Here is a 20,481-nt window from a genome sequence, read left to right as displayed (position 1 = left end):
GATAGATAACTTACTTGTATTTTGCTCAAAATCTTCCTTTGATGAATGGTTCTCAACTAAGATGAAAAATGTAGGGAGAGAAGGTGCTCTGACTGAGACAAGATGGGTTTACACTTTACAATAAAGAAGTTGTACTTTAGAGAAGAGAAGAGGAAGATGAGGCACATTTGTTTGGATCACCAAACCAATTTAAAAAACAAAGCAAACCGGTATGGTTTGGTTCACTGAACCAATTTGAAAACAAAGTGAACTGGTATGGTTTGGTTCGTTGAATCCAACCCAAAATAAGTTGGGTTTGTGGTTCGCTTGGACCGTACTGCGAATTGGTTCTGTTTGTACTAGTTCGTGGTTAATAACAGCGAATTGGTTAACACAAGTTTTTACCCAAAATACCCCTAAATAACAAAATAAATCCTAATTAATAGATTGGCTATCCAGTTTCTTATTGAGCTAAATATGTGGTAAAAATGGCTCAATAAGTGGTCCAATGATTTCAGTGATATCCTCAACACTGTGCCACATCTTATTCTTTGATGAAACTTATTTGCTAGTAGTTTTTGACTTCAGTGATGACCCATTTTTATTTTTTATTTTTAGAATCTATTAATGATGTAGAAAATCAGATGAGGGAAGAGGAAGCTTACCAACAAGAAAAAAAAGTTAATAGTACTTAACTCACACCCCTTTATATAAAGATTCCCATCTAAACACAAAATCTTCAAAGAGACACCCTTTAATTCCTTGAGTATCGAGCACCAAGAATGCAAGAAGCCCTAGATACTAATGATAACATATTGAGTAGAATTCGCCTTACCTTCGAAAACACTGTAGTTCCTCTCCTCCCAAGTTCCCCAACAAACATTAACTTATGATTCTCTCTTTCCAAAAACACTCTAGGATACCAACCTTGGAACAATGAGAGGATAGAGAATGGGAAGCAACCATGATGGAAAAAAGAAAACATGAAATGACTCCAAATCCTTGATGGAAAGTTATGGTTGGCGCCCATATTCCATAATTTATTTATTAGTTAGTTTTTTTTTTTCATGATTGTGAATATCTCATCTTTCCCTTTTTGTGCCCCTGCTCTTCTACTTTGGGGTAACTAAGCTTGTATCTGGACTTGTGGTTGTCATTGTAGGGACATACAAAACCAGTACATTCTGTGTGTTGGGATCCTACTGGTGAGTTGGTGGCATCTGTGAGTGACGACTCTGTCAGAGTTTGGACACTTGGCTCTGGGAACGAAGGGGAGTGTGTTCATGAGTTGAGCTGTAATGGCAACAAATTTCATTCCTGCGTTTTCCATCCCACATATCCTTCCTTACTCGTCATTGGCTGTTACCAGGCAAGTTACACCTATTTTACCATTTCATGCACTTTTTATCCTTCTATCAATTCTGATTTGATTAAATTATTAGTTACAACATCTATTATAGTATGATTATAATAATTATTATTATTTTTCAATTGTTTTCCATGGCTCTTAAACCATGTTCTTGTTAAAAATGTGTTACATATATTATCTGTCATCCATCATCAATCGAATAATCAATCGTGTGGAATTGTGGGTGATTCTACAGTCACTAGAACTTTGGAACATGTCAGAGAACAAGACAATGACACTATCTGCACACGAAGGACTGATTACTGCCTTGGCAGTGTCAAATGCGACAGGTGTAGTGGCTTCTGCTAGTCACGACAAGTACGTCAAGATCTGGAAGTAATTTTTGTTTCAGGCACTATATGTCTTGTGTTCGTAACTCGTCTTCAGCTGGTCTAACATGTTATCGTAAGGTTTGTTTTGATTGTAACGGATCTAGGGATGCTAGATCAGGTCTATTATGTCTTCTTTCTTCCAAGTTAACAACACAGGAATCCTTTTGTTTCATCAGATGCTGACCTTGTAGTGTAGTAATAGCCAGTTATATTATTACAGTACGGAAGCACGTCCTCGTATACACTAAAATAGTTTATACTTTATAATGTATATGGTAAAGTATACGTGTGGGTTTTTTGTAGTCTTGTGTCTTTTTTTTTTGTCAATGAACCCATGCAATTCGATGTACTCTTATGAACGGTATATTTGCCATTTCATGTTGTAAGAATATGTTGAAAGATGGCTCTTGATCAGTTATTTTAGATATTGTGGTTTGGCAAATTTTAGTTCTTTTGTTCATCTGTTGCCGAGGCAACTGGGCTTGGTGTGTATTTATTATTATTGTGTAAGATAATCCACCTTATAATAGAAAAATAATAATAACTTTTAGTATAAATATAAAGATAAATCTAGGGCTCCCATTAGTGTTTATTTTCCGATCTTGGTTTTTTTGTATCGTTCACTCAATTGATAAATGGTTGACTCTACATCCATTTTCTGAATCTCCGTGATCCTTGTAACCAACGAATTCTAGATCCTCATTGTGGCTATATGATTGTGTGGTTTTTTCTTATCTTCTAAAGTCTCAAAACTCAGACTCTGTTACCGTCTCCAACATCTATCAGACTTGTATCATCATAAGATTTAGTATGTTCTCATCTTTCCAGTTAAGTGTGTAGGCTCTATCATTTCATCTTACTCAGGTGGTATTTTAGCGTGGAGTAATAGTCTTTTAGATATTCCATTCAATTATTTCTACCATTAAAAGGTTGCTCTCAACAGCTCGGAAGATTTGATTTGGGGGATAGCGACGAGTTTTTATTTGATCTTGTCCTCACCGCAAGGAAGAGGATACGTGATTCAACCTTACAACACAACCAGGTGATTAGAGTATAAAATCAAATCTACTAATCAAAAAATCATTTTCAATAGTGGAAATCATTTTTATGATCAGATTTGATAAAATTCATGGCTAAACTTAATTTCTAATGGTAAAAGTTGTGAATTATCGATTAGAACTCAAAATCTATTAATGAAAATGAAAATAATATACATGACATTATGAATTTGATCTTACCTTCTTAAATCCGATAGATTTTGTATATTTTATTAAAATTCTTTTTGCTGCTTTGTTTTTTTATTTTTTTAAACTTGAATTACAACAAATCTTCATTAAAAATTCGGAAGGTCTTACTCTCCATTTTTCTCTTTCTCTATCTATTTAGGCTTTCTCCAAATAAAAAAATTCTAAAAAAAAAAAAAAAAAAAAAAAATGATCCGATCCTTCAAACTATAGTCTCTCCCCTTTATTTATAGAAATCATAGGGGAGAAAGCTTACAGATTAAGTTTTTCATAAAACGGTGAAAATGTAACTATTACGCAATCTCTAAAAATATCTGAGTACAATTGGAAATTACATTTAAAGAGTACGTGGGAGATTGCAGTCATTCAAACAGGCTAGAAGATTGAAATCGCTATATGTCAATATAGCAGTTTGGTTGAAGTGCCTTGTATATATAGAGATTTTCATAATAGGAACGCTTCTTCACCAATCATTTTTTGATTCTCTTTTTTTCTTTGGTCAATTTTTCGAATGTCAAACTCTTCAACTCTTGATTCTTCACACATAGTGCTCATAACACTTTGATCATTCATGATGGTGTCTGATTTCCATACCAAAAACTTGATCATGATCCATGATGTGGGTTTATTTTGTCCTATAGTATTAAAGTCCCCTTAATGCTTGCTTGCTTGCCAGACAATGTCAAAGACAAGTATCACACCCAGATTTTGAGAAATATGATCATCCAAGAAAACGTGAAACCTAATAGATGTCAAGAATCTAAAAATAGCGATAGCACTGTAATAAACTCGACGAGTATCTCGAGAACATGTGAACTTTTAATAGAAGAACGAAAAAAAAGAAAAGAAAAGAAAAGAAACAAAACAGGACGTCATTTTGGAAAAGGGAGCAGTGAGCGAAAATGGGAAGATGAAGATCTATGGTGACTGAAGATCATCCACGAAGCATCTAAGAATTTGCAAAAGGGGCAACATCAAAGGTATGTGGGGATCAATCATCACTATTTAAACATCTCTGTAGAGTAGAAACCATGTCATTCTATTGGTTTTTTTTTTTTGTTTTGTTTTGTTTTGTTCATCTACATGTAAGGTATCAAAGAAGCACATTCAGTAAAATGGACAACAAAGAAGAAAAATGGGGAATAATTAAATAAAAGGTTTGGGAAAAGAGATTGAAATCGAGAAAAAGGAGAAATAAAACCACGAGAGATAGGATAGTAAAAAGGAAAAAAAAAATGTACATGAGATAAGAAATTCGCTAAGAAAGGTTTGAATAATATCACTATGTGATATACAAAAAAATATTTCATGAACAATGGGATATCGCCATGCAGAAATTTCTATGCAATATATAGCGGTTATGAGTTGAGAAAACGTTATTGAAGAAAGAGGTTTGGATAATAGCGAAATGACAGAACATATGAAAACGATATTAACGAAAGTGGTATAAGAAATAGAAAAACAAAGTAAAAGAAAGAAAGTATAACGAAGGTTTTGAAAAGAATCAAAGGAAAAACGATGAGGAATACCCCAAACCTTGACAAAATTGTGATGCTGAAAAGTAGGCACAAATCGTTATAAGAGTGTTGTAAAAAAATAACGAAATGAGCAAATAACAATATGGGTGCATAGTGATATGGCTAAATAGAGGTATAAGTGGATATCTGTAGGAAGGGGTCTCCAGTCTTCGGCAAAAATTGTATCCAATATTTTTTTTTGATAGATAAAGATAATTTTATTGAGAGAAAGAAAAATAAGAGGGTTCAAGAAGACCAATCCAAAACAAAGAAAAGAAACAAGGAGAAGAAAGCAAAACAACAAAATACAAGCAACAAAACTTTCACGATAACGAACAAACCCTATCCCATCTTATAACAAAATCCTCAAAGAAAACTGTCGACAATAAATTCTACAAATCTACCTCAAGATTCGTGAAATAAGATCGTAAATAATTTTATTGATTTTTGATGAAAAGTAGATACAAATCTCAGTGTTTTTTCTGATTAACAGTCAAATACAAAATAGATGAAGATGATGTATGTAGCTTTTCTTTTCTCCGGACTTCGCGCTTTATCGACTGAGAAAATTGCTTAGGTAATGGCTTTTTATGTACTTGATCTTCTGTAGAGGCTTATGTAGATTTTTTTCACTCTGGACTTCACGCTTTATCGACTGAGAAAATTTACTTGACTTCCGAAAAATGGCTTTATGCTTAATCTTTTATTTAATTGGAGTCCAGATTTCTGAAGAACTTTTGATTTGTCTCTGGAAGAGAGCTTGAAAGCTTTTTCTTCTCTAGAGGGAAAGCTTCTGTCTTATGAGAGAAAGTGATCCAGATCCATTTCAATGAGAAAGGCTTTGGTACTTATAAACTTAGGGTAGAATGGTATTTCTAAATATGCCCTCTTATCTAACTGAATTTTACATAATTGGTTTAAATGGTATTTGGTTATTGATCCAACCCATTTTAATGGACTTTGAATTTAACCATGGGTTAACCCGTTTGTTGGGTGTATGGGCCTAATACTTAATGTGGATCACTTGAATTTGTTGGATCATGAGTTTTATCTCAAAATTTTGGTGCCTACAAAGGCCCTCTCAAGGATGCGTTCTTGGATGTGTAACTGACAATAATGCGTCCTTGATGTTTTTTTTTTTTTTAAGTCAAGTTCAAGTGACTTTGACATATTTGAGCTCCTTTATGAACGATCATCCTTCTTTTTTCAATCCAGAGAGTATTATATATTTTTTTGTCCGTTGCAAAATTTGAATTTAAGACTCATGAAATTCTCCCAATTTGGAAGAGACTATCCATGTTCGAATTTGCCTTGTAATCCTACAACAAAAACGAAAAAAAAATGTTTTAATCATTTGTTCATAATATATATATATATATATATATATATATATATATATATATGGGGGACGTTCAATAGCAAATTTTTTGGCAAAACATTTTTCAAAACATAAGTTAGAAGTTTTGGAATGGGCTGATTTTTGGTGAGGATGATCTCTACGGTGAGGAGATCATCCTCACCAAAAATCAGCCCATTTCAAAATTTCTAACCCCATCAAAAATAGTTTACAAAAAATGGATGGTCCACGATTTTTCAACTGGTAAACATGGGTTAGAAGTTTTGGAATGGGCTGATTTTTGGTGAGGAGATCCGATTTTTGGTGAGGATGATCTCCTCACCAAAAAATCAGCCCATTCCAAAACCTCTAACCCATGTTTTGAAAAATGTTTTGCCAAAAAGTTTGCCCTTGAACACTACCCTATATATATATATATATATTAAGAAAACAATTTCTTTTTTAATGAAAAAAAAAATATCCAAAATATGTTATTCATAAAATACCTTTTTTTTTTATAAAAAAATTTCAAGGTACTTCAAGAAATTATTTTCTTTATGGAAATTTTTTTTTCAAATTTGCTTACGAAAACATCTTTACAACAAAAATAAAGATATTCTCATCATCTTTTTTTTTTTTTTAAATAAATATTTTCAAACTTTTCTTATTATGAAAAATATTTTCAAAATATTTTATTTATTTATTTTTTGGTGGGAATAGTAGGTAACAATTTGGTGTGCAAAACATTGGAGTTTAGGAAATGAAAGGTTGGGGTGCCGATATAAAGTGGGAGTTTAAGAAGTAAAAGGTTGGAGTGCCGATATATGTTATATCAAAACTAAAACCCCAAATCTCTCTTTCCCTGTTCTCTTCGTTCTCAGATTTCGGCCATGGAAGGGGAGTTTTGTAGATTTCCTTTGAAGAATCTGAACTGTTATTGAATCTCGACGACTCTCATCTCTCTTGCTTTCTTTTCTTTCCTTTTGTTTTTTTCGTCTCTGCCCTCACCATCGTATCCAAGAAGGACTCCTTCTCCCACCATCGATCAAACTAATTTGGTGAGGTTCTTTCAATCCTTCTCAACACCAATGGTTGATTTCAAGAAGAGATTTACAACGACAAATCGGTTCTTGGAATGCTACGAGCTTGCTGTTAATACCTAATTCTTGAAGGGATTTGCAGCAATACATTGATTCTTGGGACACTATATGCCCACAGGTACCTTTTTCTTCTTCTCTATCTATTTAATCACCACCCCTCTCTCAGTTGGATCAATACTCACAAAAGGCAATCACGTAATCCATTATTCACAAAATTGCAAGAACTTCTCTGCGTTGAGAATATCTTTAAAAAAAAAAAACAAACTCGCCTTCTTCACTTTGAAGAAATCAGGAATCTAATCGTTCTTCACGATTTGAAAACTCTATGATTTCTTCTTCGATATCTTAATACTCATTTGGGCTGCGATTTGATTTCAAAAGAACCATTGTTGTGGGTTCGTTTGAATCTGATCTAAGAAGGGAGAGATTAAGAAATGTTCGTCGATCAGAAGTTGAGGACGAAGTTTCAATCTGTGATGAAGAAAAGATCGAAACTAGGTTCTTAAAAAAAAAAAAAAAACAAATTTGAAAACAGGGGCGATGATCTCCTTTGTTTTTTTGTTGAATGGAATGGCCCATAGAGGAGATCATACCTTGCGCTCAAACGGAACATGTGGAAGTAGGAATTCTATAGGTTAATCATAGAGTCCAATTAAGACTGATGCGATCTTGAAACGAGACGCCTTCAAATCTTCAACATTCAGTTTTTTTTTTTTTTTTTTTGTTGTAACAAAGGCTCGAGATATCGCACTTGGCATCTACAAATATATACATATATCTTCCTTCTTCCTCTAGCTTTAGAGGTTCAACCTTGATGCAATCCTAACGAAATTGGCAGTGACACATTGGTTCTTAAAGTGATACATGTGTACAGGTAACCTCCTCCTTCTTCTTCTTTTTCTTTTAAATTTTGTTTTCTTTTGCATAAACAGGGGCCACTCCACACCTATACACACAGGCACACACGTGATATGTGTACGCATGCACACTCACTGATCCAATTTGCTTAGATGAACACATGAACACTCTTCCTAAATCTTTTCTTCAAATTTCAGAATTTTTTTTTTTGAATTCTTCCTTTGTTGCAGCACCATATGTAAAGGGCAATTTTTTTATTTTATATTTTTATTCTGTTCTCTTTAAAATTTATTTTAAAAAAAAGAACAAACAGGGCCATGCCCCCTGATCTGCTTGTGTCATCCATGCACCTTTCATAACTCACCTGTAACCCCTCCTTTTAGTGAGACCTTTTATTACATATTTTTCCCGGTATCTTTTAAAGCACCGCCCCAAACACGATGTAAATTGGCTAGTATCAATACCTTTAGAATTATAAGAGGTCTGAATCGATGGCCAAATTTTTTCTTGAACGAATCAAAACTTCTTAGTCTTTGGTTCTCTTTCTTTTCAACAAAACATTTATTATCATTAGTAAGATTTCAAATCTTCCAAAGGGTCATTGATCATAAATTGTGGTCCTCCAAAGCATAATCCGAAGTCATATAGAAGTAGAAAACAGGATTGTAGGAATCTAATTTTTTTACTTGGGATTATGATAGTCATCCATTTTGAAACCCTTGATGAGGCAAATAACATATTATTATTATTGTTATTGTTTCTAACTCCCTGTTTCTAATTCATAGGGCGGCGCAAATTTCTTTGATACTTTGCGAGCAATTGTACAAGCACAAACTTCTTGAAAAGACATCTTCAGATTTTGAGTTCATATTTCTTTGGACAATCATCGAGAATTTGTTTTATATGTATTTTGGTATTCTTGACGCATGGATTTGCTTTAACATGTTTTTTTTTATTGCATGCTAAATTGTCGTGATATCACAAGAATTTGTGGTGCGCTATCTTCTATGTGAATGCTCCAAACTTATGACGGGTCAAGCAGTTGAACAATAGATTTCTACTTTATTTGATTTGGCTAGTTTTCAAAACATCTATTTATCAGTAGTGCTCGGGGGCGGATAATACTAACTAGCTAGAAGAATCACGTAATGTAGGATTTGTACATGCTAATTTGCCAATTTCTAGAGTAACTGTTTATTTGTCTTGCAATGGAGGGTACAATATCAACAGTCTAAAGGTGTTAAACGATGTGAAATTTACCCGTAGAAGAACCATGCGACGAACAAATTTGTCTAGCCAGTTGGCCAATCTTCTAAAGCAACTGTTCATCAGTAGTGCTTAGGAGTAGACAACATCAACTGGCTTGAAGAATCACGGGACGCAAGCTTTGTATACGCAGAAGAGTCATGCGACGATCTATTTATCTAACTAGTTGGCCAGTCTCTAAGAAAGTTGTTCATCAATGGTGTTTAAGAATGGACAATGTTAACTGGTTGACAAACGTCAACTGGCTTGCAGAATCACGAAACTCAAGATTTGTATATACAGAAGGACCATGCGACGACCTATTTGTCCAGTTAGTTGGCCAATCTCTAAAATAGTTGTTCATCAGTAGCGCTTAGGAGTGGACAACGTCAACTGACTGACAAACATCAACTAGCTTGCAGAATTACGAGACTCAAGATTTGTATATGCAGAAGAATCATGCGATGACCTATTTGTCAAGTTAGTTGGCCAATCTCTAAAGTAATTGTTCATCAATAGCGCTTAGGAATGGACAACGTCAACTGGCTGACAAACATCAACTGGCTTGTAGTAATCACGAGACTCAAAATTTGTATACGTAGAAGAACTATGCGTTGTTCAACTAGTTGACCAACCTCTAAAGTAACTGTTTTTCAGTAGTGCTTAAGAGTGGACAATGTCAATTGGCTGATAAACGTCAATTGACTAGCAACATCAGAATGTCAACTGGCTGACAAACGTCTACTGGTTAGAAAAAAAAATCATGCGACGAATTATTTTTCCAGTTAATTGGCCAATCTCTAAAGTAATTGTTCATCAGTAGTGCTTAAGCGTGCACAACGTCAACTAGTAGACAAACGTCAACTGGCTAAAAGAACCATGCGACGAATTATTTGTACAGTCGGTTGGCCAAACTCTAGTGCTAGAGCATTATTGAGCATGATGATTTTTGTTTAATTCATACTCTTATATATCCCTAATCAATGTGACCCTAATACTTAATGAGACATGTTAGTTTTTGAATAAGTGTATTTAGTTTTTTTTTTTTCCGTAGAGATGGCTAGGGACATCATTTTCAAAGGTTCAAGGAATAAGAATCGTTCTAAACAGAACTTACCACGTGAAGGTTGGGTAGATGATCTTGTAGATTCTTCTCAGAAAGAAAAATGACTTTGTTTTCCCCATATTATGATAGTTAGTCATTCAAGAGGATGAAACATTTCATTTGTGGAGCTGAAACTTGTTGTGCACACACTGATGGCCGATCTTTTGAAGGCACAGGATACAGAAAGGGACGCATCACTTGATATGACAACTTTAAGTGAATATCCTTCAACAACTGACTTATTTCCTGAAAATGAGATTGATACAGAGCACCAACCATCTTTATGTCATCCTCTACATCATGATCAAACTCGCAATTGTCCTTACGCTGTTTTGGCGCAGAAAATTATGCAACGTTTTACTCTATGGGATTCAGATATAGAACCTCGAGGTGACATTCGATATTTCAGTGGTTTTTGGGACTGGAGTTTGGATGTGAGCCATAAACTACAGAGTAGAAAGTCGACAATTTCTCTTGGTGAAGCTATATTTGTAGCTAGTAAGGAGTACAATCGTCCCAACGACATGTATCAGGCTTTATGTGAGTTTTGGGCTTTCTATCATGAGTGAGTATTATGAAGAAGTGGTGCCCAGTTTCGATGAACTCATGGGTCGCAACGGTGTTCCAAGGCTTCCTCTTTCTTGCCAGTATCTGTTCAAGGCATATGCTTTACTGATTTTTGAAAATGGGAGTAATTGTTTTAGCCATAGTGAATGGCTTGATTTTTGGTACATCAAAGCTGAACGAATTTCTAATTCTTGTTTGACGGTAGAGTACAAAGAAAGGCCAAAATCATTTTACTTTGATCGTAATGGCCGTTAGCAACCTAGAACAAAATTACGAAGACATTTTTCTTCTCGAGTTACTTTGGTTAAAGGGGGTCGTAAAGAGGGAGAAAATCCATTTATCAGGCTCGGTTTTCTTGTGAATCAGAATGTTGAAGATGAAGCTATAACAACTGCATACCTCTCCTTGTAATTGTATCGTTTTTTTTTCCTTTGTGATGATGGTGATGTTATTCGTCTAGGCACTTTCAAGATAGCAGTATTGATGACCCAAGGTATTACGTTCAGCTTGGTACCTCCACTTTTGTGTTGTTTGTACAAAGGTCTAACTCATACCTATTGGGGTATGAAAACACAGAAGGTTATAGGTGCTCCACGAGTTATTGCCCCCTTAATTATTTGTTTGGGTGGATTGGACTTCATTTTCTTCGGGGAGTATTTGGTGACATTGATACTGACTTTGGACTTCCGTATTTGGTTCGCACAGCTGGTGTTTTCAACTCATACTTTTGTTGGAAAGATAGTGCTGGGGATCTGATCATCACCATGAATTCTAGTGATTTTAAATGGCATTCTGAGGAGGTTTGTCCTCCAAAAGATCATAGAAGGATACAAATTGATAATGGTGATGATCCTTCTAAGGTTCAAGCTTTCATGATAAGCTGTCGTCTTGGATTTGTCATGTTTCGATATGGTAATATTTGCGAGGTGAAAATATATAGTCCTCATAGGTTTGTTCGTCAACAAGGCTTTCGTCAACGTATCTCTGGAACTCCGATTCCTTTCACAAGATATGTGGATGGGATATAGTTATATAGTTATATAGTTATGGTTGTCTTTGACTCAGACCAAAAGCCGAGTCAACTTTTTTATTCCTCCAAAAATACAAGACATGAGTCGACAATTTGATAAGAGTTATTGGGATTGGTAGATTCAAGATGTAGTGCCTCACTTGGATGCCCTTGATTTCCGCTTTCTTGAGGATAGCGTTTCCGTTTTTAATTTTAATTTCGATGAAAGGAAAGGAGTCGAAGATCGTGAGATGAGTCGTATTTTGCTTGCCACACAAAAATCTTCTCGAAAAAGAAGAATAGAACACATGCGAATTGATGAAACGCAGAATGTCATTACGGAGCTTAGATTGAAATTGCGTTTCAAAAAAATACTATCGACTCCAGCGACTAATCAAATGGGGTAGGCCAACATTCTTGGGGTAGATATAAAACAAGCTGTTCATAGATCAAGTCCCGTGGATTCTTTGAAGCTAGTTGTTCAGACTGAGCCTAAAGATATGAGTGTGACTCTGGATAGACAAGAAACTGAAACTGAGAATGATGTGTCTCCTAGGAGAGGTAATTTTACACACTTTTTCTTTGTTAGAAATTTCACATTTCTTATGTATATATATACATAATTTTTTGTGATTTAATTGTTCTCGCAGAATCACAATTGATATACACTCCGTTGCCGATTTGTTCGCCCCAGATGATTTTGTACTCCTCCCTACTTTCTCGGGTATGGAAGATGTTTGGAATGTCAGTCATCTGAGTAGGGGGGTTTCGAAATTGGTTGATACTGAAGATCCTTCAAAGAGTGATGGGGACGAGGTTTCTTCATGTCCTCGTCAAAATTTTCGAGGCACTCCATCAACTTCAACTACACATACAGATCCTATCGCCTTGGCGTTACCTACTTTTAATAAGTTGGTTGATTCATCTGCGATTTCTCCGAAGCTGCGTGGAATGCTTACTATTTCTATCCAAACTCGACAAGCTTCCTTGCATGATAGTGATATCGACTTATGCGTTCAACAAGCATTACATAGACCTCGTGATGAATTCCTTCGATCTAGAGTTGAGTTGATGCTCAATATTGGTTTTTCGAACCTAAGAGAATGGCAATCTCTTCATATGCCTGCCATCGTCTCTTCTTTCAAAGATGCTTTGAGAACTGATCCTATGCCTTTTGTAAATTTCTTCGAGTCACTTATAACTGGAGTGGAGACGTATCTTTCAAGACGAGAGAATGCTTTATCATCTTTGTCAACAGATGATAGGGATCTTCAACAATCCGTATTAAATTAAGAAGCTCATCTAAAACTTCAATCAGTGGATAGTTTACGTACACAATTGATTGAAGCTAAGGAGAAAAAAGTTGAATTGACTAAACAAGAGACTGAGTTAGAAATCGAGTTGACTCAGATCAGAGAACTGTTACCACAAGTTGCTGTTTCTGAAGAGTCTCTTAGTACTCAATTTGGAGAAAAGGGGGATGCTCTACTTACTGTTGAAGCAAAGTACACTCGCTTATCTAATGCTCCAATCATTGATGATGATGAAGTAGATGCCTGCGAAGTAGAAAGAGAGTCTTTGAAGAAGAAGTTTTAGAACCTCACTTCTTTATATTAAGCTTATTTTTATTTATTTATTTATTTTTTCACTGTATAGGACTTAGGAAATTATAACATTGTTTATTTCATTTGAAATTAATAAAATTTCCTTATTTCCTTATACAAGTATGTTATTTTTTTTGTTGATGTGGTTGAAGCTAAAGTAACTTTACAGGCTGCCTATGTACCCAAAATGGGATCAAACTAATAACGTAGTTTAGATGAATAATGCTCTAAATTTTGCCTAGATCGCCCTCTGGGATGTTCAATCTAGCGAGCTCAAATATATATATATATATATTTGGAACGTTCACAGTTTTAACTCATGCGGGTCAGGAGTATCATGTAGTTTAAGCTCATACGATAATGAGTATTATCAAATAGTTTATGCTCGTGCCAAGGAGCATTGTCAAATAGTTTAGGCTCATGCTGGGGAGCACCATTCTTTTAAGCATAGTATCGTTTGAGGAATTTGCCATTAATTGGTCCAAGACGTAATCCTTCTGGTGTTACAAGAAGGTACGCACCATTAGTGTATACATCTTTCACTATGTGAGGTCCATCTCATTTCGGATCAAACTTCTTTCCAGAATGGTGTGAGAGGATGATTAGTTGTTGTACGGTGATAACTAAATCGCCAACTTGAAAAAAACGTGGTCGAACTTTCTTATTGAATGCATGTGACAGACGGGCTTGGTAATACTCTAGTTGTTATTGTGTTCTAATATCTTTTCGTCCAATGCTTCAAGTTCAGATAGACGTAACTTGACATTCTCATCACAAGTTAAACCTCTTTGGATCACAATCCTTAGGGAAGGTATCTGACGCTCCAAAGGAGGACAGTTTCAACTCCATAAACCAATGAGTAAGGTGTTGCTTGCGAAGGGGTATGGTATGAGGTTCTGTATGCCCATAGTGCTTCCTCAATTTGTTCATGCTAATCATTTTTCGATTTTGAAACAACCTTCTCAAGAAGTTTACAGAGAATTTTGTTGAAGGCTTTAGCAAATCCATTTGTTGTAGCATTGTACATTGTAGAGCATCTCTGCTTAATGTTGAACTTCATGCAGAACTAATCCATTAATGTATTACTAAAAGACTTTCCATTATCTGTCATAATATATCGTAGAATGTTGTAACGGAAGATGATATTATTTTTGATAAAGTCGACTATTGTTTCTTTCTTGACTTCTCGAAGGGAAACTGTTTCAGGCCACTTAGAAAAGTAATATGTTGCGACAAGGATATAAAGATGTTTTCTTGAAAATTTTGGAAGTGGTCAAACGACCTCAAGTCCTCACCCGTAAAAGGACTTAGATGCGATTGTAGGATGCAATGGTTCTGGTGGTTGACGAATGTAATCCCCATGAAATTGACAAGCTTTACACTTTTTTGTATGATTTAAAGAATCTTTCACCATAATAGGTCAGTAGAATCCCATTTTCTTCAGACTATGATGGAGTTTCGGCCCTGACTGATGTGAACCGCACGCTCTAGAGTGTGCTTTTTCTAAAGCATCTCAGATTTCATTATCTCGGAGACATCTCATTAAGATGTCATCAAAAGAGCGACGATATAACTTATCGTTGAAATATAAAAATCGAGGTGCCCTACAACGTATTTTAATTTTGTGCTTTAGGTCATCTGGCAACTTCCCATGCTGTAGATAGTCAATAAGTGGTTGTCTCCGATCTTTGATTTCGGTTATTCCGACGATATTTGCTTCGTACGACTTGCAATTTTCATCTATCAAAGAAGGTAGTACCCACCTATGACAGATAGGGATATTCATTGTCTCTCTCTTTGGCATAGTCAAACTAACAGATAGACTAGCTACAACGTCAGCCTACTTGTTTTCAGCTCTCGGTATATGCCTGATGATGACGTCTTCAAATTGACTTATAACTTGTACAACATAGTGGTGATAAGGCACTAACTTATCCTTTCGAACGTTGTACTCTGTTGAAAGTTGGTTAATGACAAGTTGTGAGTCCCCATACACATAGAGTTGGTGTAACTTCATCTCTAACCCGAGTTCTAAAAATGATTAGAGTTTGGCATTCTGCAACATTGTTTGAGCATAGTTTTATCAATGCAAATGAGAACGACAATACCTCATTTTGTGGAGTGATAAAAATTACACCTGCCCCCACTCCATCTTTTATAGCTGCGCCATCAAAAAACATTTTCCAAGTTGAAAGCACATTAATAAAGAATACTTCTTCGTCAGGCAAGTCGTAAGACAATTCCCATTCAGCTGGAATAAGATGATTGCAAGAAAGTCGGGTAATGGTTGTCCTTTTACAGCCTTTTAAGGGATGTAAATAATCACGAATTCTGATAAGAGAAGGACTCATTTAGCTAGTCTTCCTGATAAGATTGGTATTTGATGAGACTATCGTTGTTTTTCTCACTGGAGTTAAGATTAATATTACTTTTACCTTACTTGTGGGGCAAGTAGGGGTTGAACCCAAGAGAAAGGAGGAGTAGAGTTAAGCTAAGAGGATAAAATTCAAATTAACTAAAAGGAATTAAAACTGTTTTTCTTTGTATTTTTGAACTTAAAATAATATGTAAAATTGCTAGAAAATGAACTAAAGTAAATGAAATTAAAAGGAAGTAAACTTATGAAATTAAAGCACCATTGGAGGTGGATCTATCTAGAACATGTTGATGAACAATTCCTTGTCTCTAGCCTTTTTATAACTCAATCGTAAGGACTTGGTGTTAGTTCCTTAGATCGGAAAGTTTTGCAAATGAAATCAAATGAGTGAACATAAACAAAGTAGAATTCTTTGAAAACTTCCTACTACCAACTATCTAGTTTAAGCATACTTTATCTTAATCTAATCTAAGCATAAAATATCTATATTAAGAATAAAAGGTGTAAGAAAATTTAAAAAGAACTCATAACATTTTAAATAAAAGAAAGACATGAAATTGGAAACAACACAAGAACTTGTTCTAGGCTTTTCCACTCTCCAATGGAAGGGAGCTTAGCCTAATGTAATTGCAAGAAAGGAAAAATAAGAGATGAAAAAACTTTTCTTCATTTTATGGAGAAACTTACAACTTCTTCTTCTTCTACTTCTTACAAAACTCTTAGCCAAAAGAAAATAACTAGAAGATAAAAATACAAAAAATAAAAGAATAGGCTAAGAGCCTTAAATTAAAGGAGTCTTTGATAAGAGAACCAAGAGAGGACCCTTTCTATAAAGATTGAGGCTCTATTTATAAAGAAAAATGTGTGTAGAAGAGTCTAAAAGTAGCCTCCACTTTTTTTTGCACAAAAAGACAAAAGTGGAAAACGTGAGTTAAGAATTAGGGCATTCCAAAATGGGCCCAAATGCTTTTGCCTTGAGCTTTTGATTCCAAAATATTGATTTTCTGCACAAGAAACACACGTAACTAGATTTATCTAGTAAATAAATTTATTTATGTATAATTAGGCCTAATTAACATGCAACATGGTGTTTCGAGGCTTATCATTATTATTACCTTAATACGAAGAAATAGGAATAAAAATCAAGATAAATATTTGGAAAATGTGCGTATAATTGAGTGTTTGGAGACACTCATCACACCCCTAAACTTACCTTTTTCTATTCCCTAGAAAATAAAACTACTACTTTCACAAGCACCTCGACTGCATTTAGCGAATACAGCAAGCCCTTGAACAGGTAGGTTACCCCTTGTGGATGAGTTGACTCGTGAAGATTTGCAAAAAATATACTCACAAAATTGAAAACAACTAAAAAGTAAAAATAGTTAAAATCAAAACTTATATTGAAAAACACAAGTCTATTTTTGGTTTTGTCAATCAATTGGAAGTAAAGCTTGGTATAGAGTCTCAACCCTTATTTCTCTACGAAAAAATTTAGACTTAAATTGACATTTGAGCAATAGAAGTTCTAACTCAGAAATTTAAGAGATTTGATTTTCTAAAATGAGTTTCAACCTTCTAACTATTCAAGAGTAGCTAGAGTAACTTAGGGTTTAATTCTAAACTTAACATCCTGTCTAGGGTAGTGAGAAGTGTGGATATTCACTTTAATACCTCTAAAAGGCTTGATCTGTGATATTCCAGTACACTCATATTTTTACACTTGATGGCTTTTACCCTATTGAAACTTTACATAAACTTTTGCATCTTTAATTTTTTTTTGAAAGGTCTCATTTTTTTATTACTTCTTCACTCTTTTTCTAAGAAAAGTTGGTAATCCTTTTCAAGGTACTCAGTCTAATTTAATGGTTGCTGTACAAGGTGTATACAATCCAGTTATATTTTTCTTCTAATCAACCAACCAATTGAACAAGGAAGTCAAAGTTCATCAAACCTAGTTTTTCTTTAAACTCTAGGTAGAAAGAAGGTAACAAGCTCTCTTAATACAGTCTAGACTCTTAGTAACCTTATTAAAAGTTACTACAAACCAAAAGATAACTTTGCTCTAACTTTTGCCTAAGAGAAACATAAATAAGGACTCCAGATCATAGCTTCCAATGAAAGACTGATTAAATATTTTTAACTAAGTGCTTAAAGACACAAGTTAAGATTTTGAGCAAAATACAACAAAGTAGCCAAAATTTATTTTTTTATTTTTTATTTTTTTTTGAAATAAAAGAAGAAAATAATAAGTGAAAATCCGACCCATACACCTCCAAACTTAAACATTATATTGTCCTCAATATTTCAACATATACATGCAAAGGTAAAATTGACAAAATAAAATAAAGTTGGTTAGATAGCACCTAAGAAAGATCCTACAGTCCTGTTGATATTTAACACAATGTCCCTTAAAGTGCATGGGTTGCCTCCCAAAAGTGCTAAGTTTAACGTCTTTAGCCGACGAAAACATAGTTAATTTTGATAGACGAGGTCATTGAGGAAAAGAACTTCCTCTTGCAGAACATACTCGAGAAAATGTTTGAGACGTTGGCCATTCACTTTGAAAGTGGATCCGTCCTTAGGATTAAGGACTTCAACAACACCATGGGGGTAGATTGTTTCGATAATATATGGGTCAGTCCATCGAGACTTGAGTTTTCCTAGAAAAAAATGGAGTCTATTATCATACAACAAAACTTTTTGATTGGGAATGAAATTTCTTCTAAGAATGTGCTTATCGTAAAAGAATTTGGTATGTTCTTTGTATCTTTTGGCACAATCATACAAGTTATTTCTAACCTTTTATAACTCGTCTAGTTGTAACTTTCGCTTCTCACCGGCTTTATCAAAATCAAAGTTGAAGCGCTTGATCGCCCAATATGCACGATGCTCGAGTTCTACAGGGAGATGACAGGCAAAAACTAATCGGTAGGGAGACATCCCTATGGGTGTCTTGAATGTAGTCCTATAGGCCCAGAGTGAATCATTCAATCTCAAAGACCAATCTTTCCTTGCAAGATTGACTATTTTTTCTTAGATAGTCTTTATTTCCCTATTAGAAATCTCCACTTGCCCACTTTTTTATGACTGGTAAGGTGTGACAACCCTATGCGTTGTGAGGTATTTATTCATCAACGAAGCAAAAATCTTATTACAAAAATGCGAGCCACCATTACTTATGATAGCTTGCGGAGTACCGAATCTTGAAAAAGTTGTCCCCTTGATGAATTTTATCACAACCTTGTGATCGTTAGTTCTATATACCATAGTTTCGATCCATTTTAACACATAGTCAACGGTAAATAGGATGTATTGGTAACCCTGGGAGATAGGAAAGGGTCCCATGAAGTCTATACCTCACATGTCAAAAATTTCGATGATTATGATAGGATTTTGAGGTATTTCATTTCTTTTGGAGATTTTTTCTAATCTCTGACATCTATCGCAAGATTTGCTAAACTCGTGGGCATCACGAAAAATACTAGGCCAGAAAAAATCGCATTGTAAGTTTTCATAACGGTTTACTTGCCACTGAAGTGCCCTCCGTAGACATGATTATGGCAAAACTCTTAGATATTGACTTACTCACAGGTGGGAACACAACGTCTAATGATTTGATCGGGACAATACTTAAATAAGTATGGTTCATCTAAGAAATACCATTTTATTTTTGACAGAAGACGGAGTTTCTCTTAGCTAGTCATTTCGATTGGGAATTGACCTGGAACTAGGTAGTTGACAATGCCCGCATACCATGGAGCGTTGGCTTGAGAGATTTGCATAAGTTGCTCATCGGGAAAGGATTTAGAGATGGGTAAGGACACCCCGGATGGCTTGTTAACTATTCTAGACAAGTGATCAGCCACGACATTTTCTGTCATTTTTTTGTCTCGGATCTCGATATTAAACTCTTGTAGAAGTAGAATCCAACGGATTAACCTTGCTTTAGCATTTTTCTTTGATAGAAGATACTTCAATGCTATGTGGTCTGTGTAAATAACGACTTTAGATCCTATGAGGTAGGGGTGGAATTTTTCAACAACATAGACCATTGCTAGCATTTCCTTCTCTTTTGTAGAGTAGTTAAGCTGAGTATCATTAAGAATTTTACTAGCATATTGGATAACATGAGGTTGTTTTTTGATTCGTTGACGCAAAATAACGCCTATTGCATAATTTGAAGCGTCGCACATAACTTTGAATGAATGCTCCAGTTTGGAGGTTGAATAATGGGTGTCGAGGTTAACTCGGAGTTGAACTTGTTGAACGCAGAGAGACATGACTCTAAAAAGTCGAAAGGAACATCATTTCCCAATAGCTCACATAAAGGCTTCGAGATTTTCTCGAAATCTTTAATGAATTTACAATAGAAATCCGCATGGCTTAGGAATGACCCAATTTCTTTAACCGTTCTAGGAGGTGGTAATTTTTCGATTATTCCTACCTTTGCCTTATCTACCTCAATCCCCTTAGCAGAAGCAATGTGCCCTAGCACAATCCCCGATGTTACCATGAAATTACATTTTTCCCAATTGAGGACTAGATTGACCTCTTTGCAACGTAGAAGGACCAAAGTCAAGTGATGGAGATTCCTTAAAATTTGGTCCAAAAACTGAAAAATCATCTATGAACACTTCGAGATATCTTTCTATTATGTCGAAAATATACTTATCATGCACTGTTGAAAATTAGCGAGTGCATTGCAAAATCCAAAAGGCATGAGACGATACGCAAAAGCTCTAAAGGGGCAGGTGAAAATTGTTTTCTCTTGATCGATTGGAACAACAAGTATCTGAT

At 35.0% G+C, this 20,481-nt stretch overlaps 1 protein-coding gene and 1 long non-coding RNA gene across 12 annotated transcripts in view; both read left to right on the top strand.

Moving 5' to 3' along the window:
* LOC147388877 (transcriptional corepressor LEUNIG-like) overlaps positions 1-2,166 on the top strand; it is a 36,194-nt gene extending 34,028 nt beyond the window's left edge. For all 9 annotated transcript variants that reach the window (XM_086418429.1, XM_086418435.1, XM_086418432.1 and 6 more), the window contains 2 exons: positions 1,142-1,348; positions 1,584-2,166. In XM_086418429.1, the coding sequence (XP_086274555.1) occupies positions 1,142-1,348; positions 1,584-1,727 (351 nt within the window). In that variant the 3' untranslated portion in view covers positions 1,728-2,166. The remainder of the gene's footprint in view (positions 1-1,141; positions 1,349-1,583) is intronic.
* A 4,159-nt stretch (positions 2,167-6,325) lies between these two features.
* LOC147388876 (uncharacterized) overlaps positions 6,326-20,481 on the top strand; it is a 55,101-nt gene continuing 40,945 nt past the window's right edge. Inside the window, exons 1-3 of one of the 3 annotated variants that reach the window (XR_015170636.1) lie at positions 6,665-7,034; positions 7,652-7,790; positions 8,560-20,481. The exon at positions 8,560-20,481 is cut by the window's right edge and continues 22,541 nt beyond it. This is a non-coding gene — a long non-coding RNA (uncharacterized LOC147388876). Of the gene's footprint in view, positions 7,035-7,651 lie in introns of all 3 variants that reach the window. The other 2 variants (XR_015170635.1, XR_015170637.1) reach the window with 2 other exon arrangements.

Source organism: Akebia trifoliata, chromosome 12, assembly GCF_017979445.1.
Source record: "Akebia trifoliata isolate Shusen 1 chromosome 12, ASM1797944v1, whole genome shotgun sequence".
Classification (NCBI taxonomy): Eukaryota; Viridiplantae; Streptophyta; class Magnoliopsida; order Ranunculales; family Lardizabalaceae; genus Akebia; species Akebia trifoliata.
This window is presented reverse-complemented; position numbering and strand designations above follow the sequence as displayed.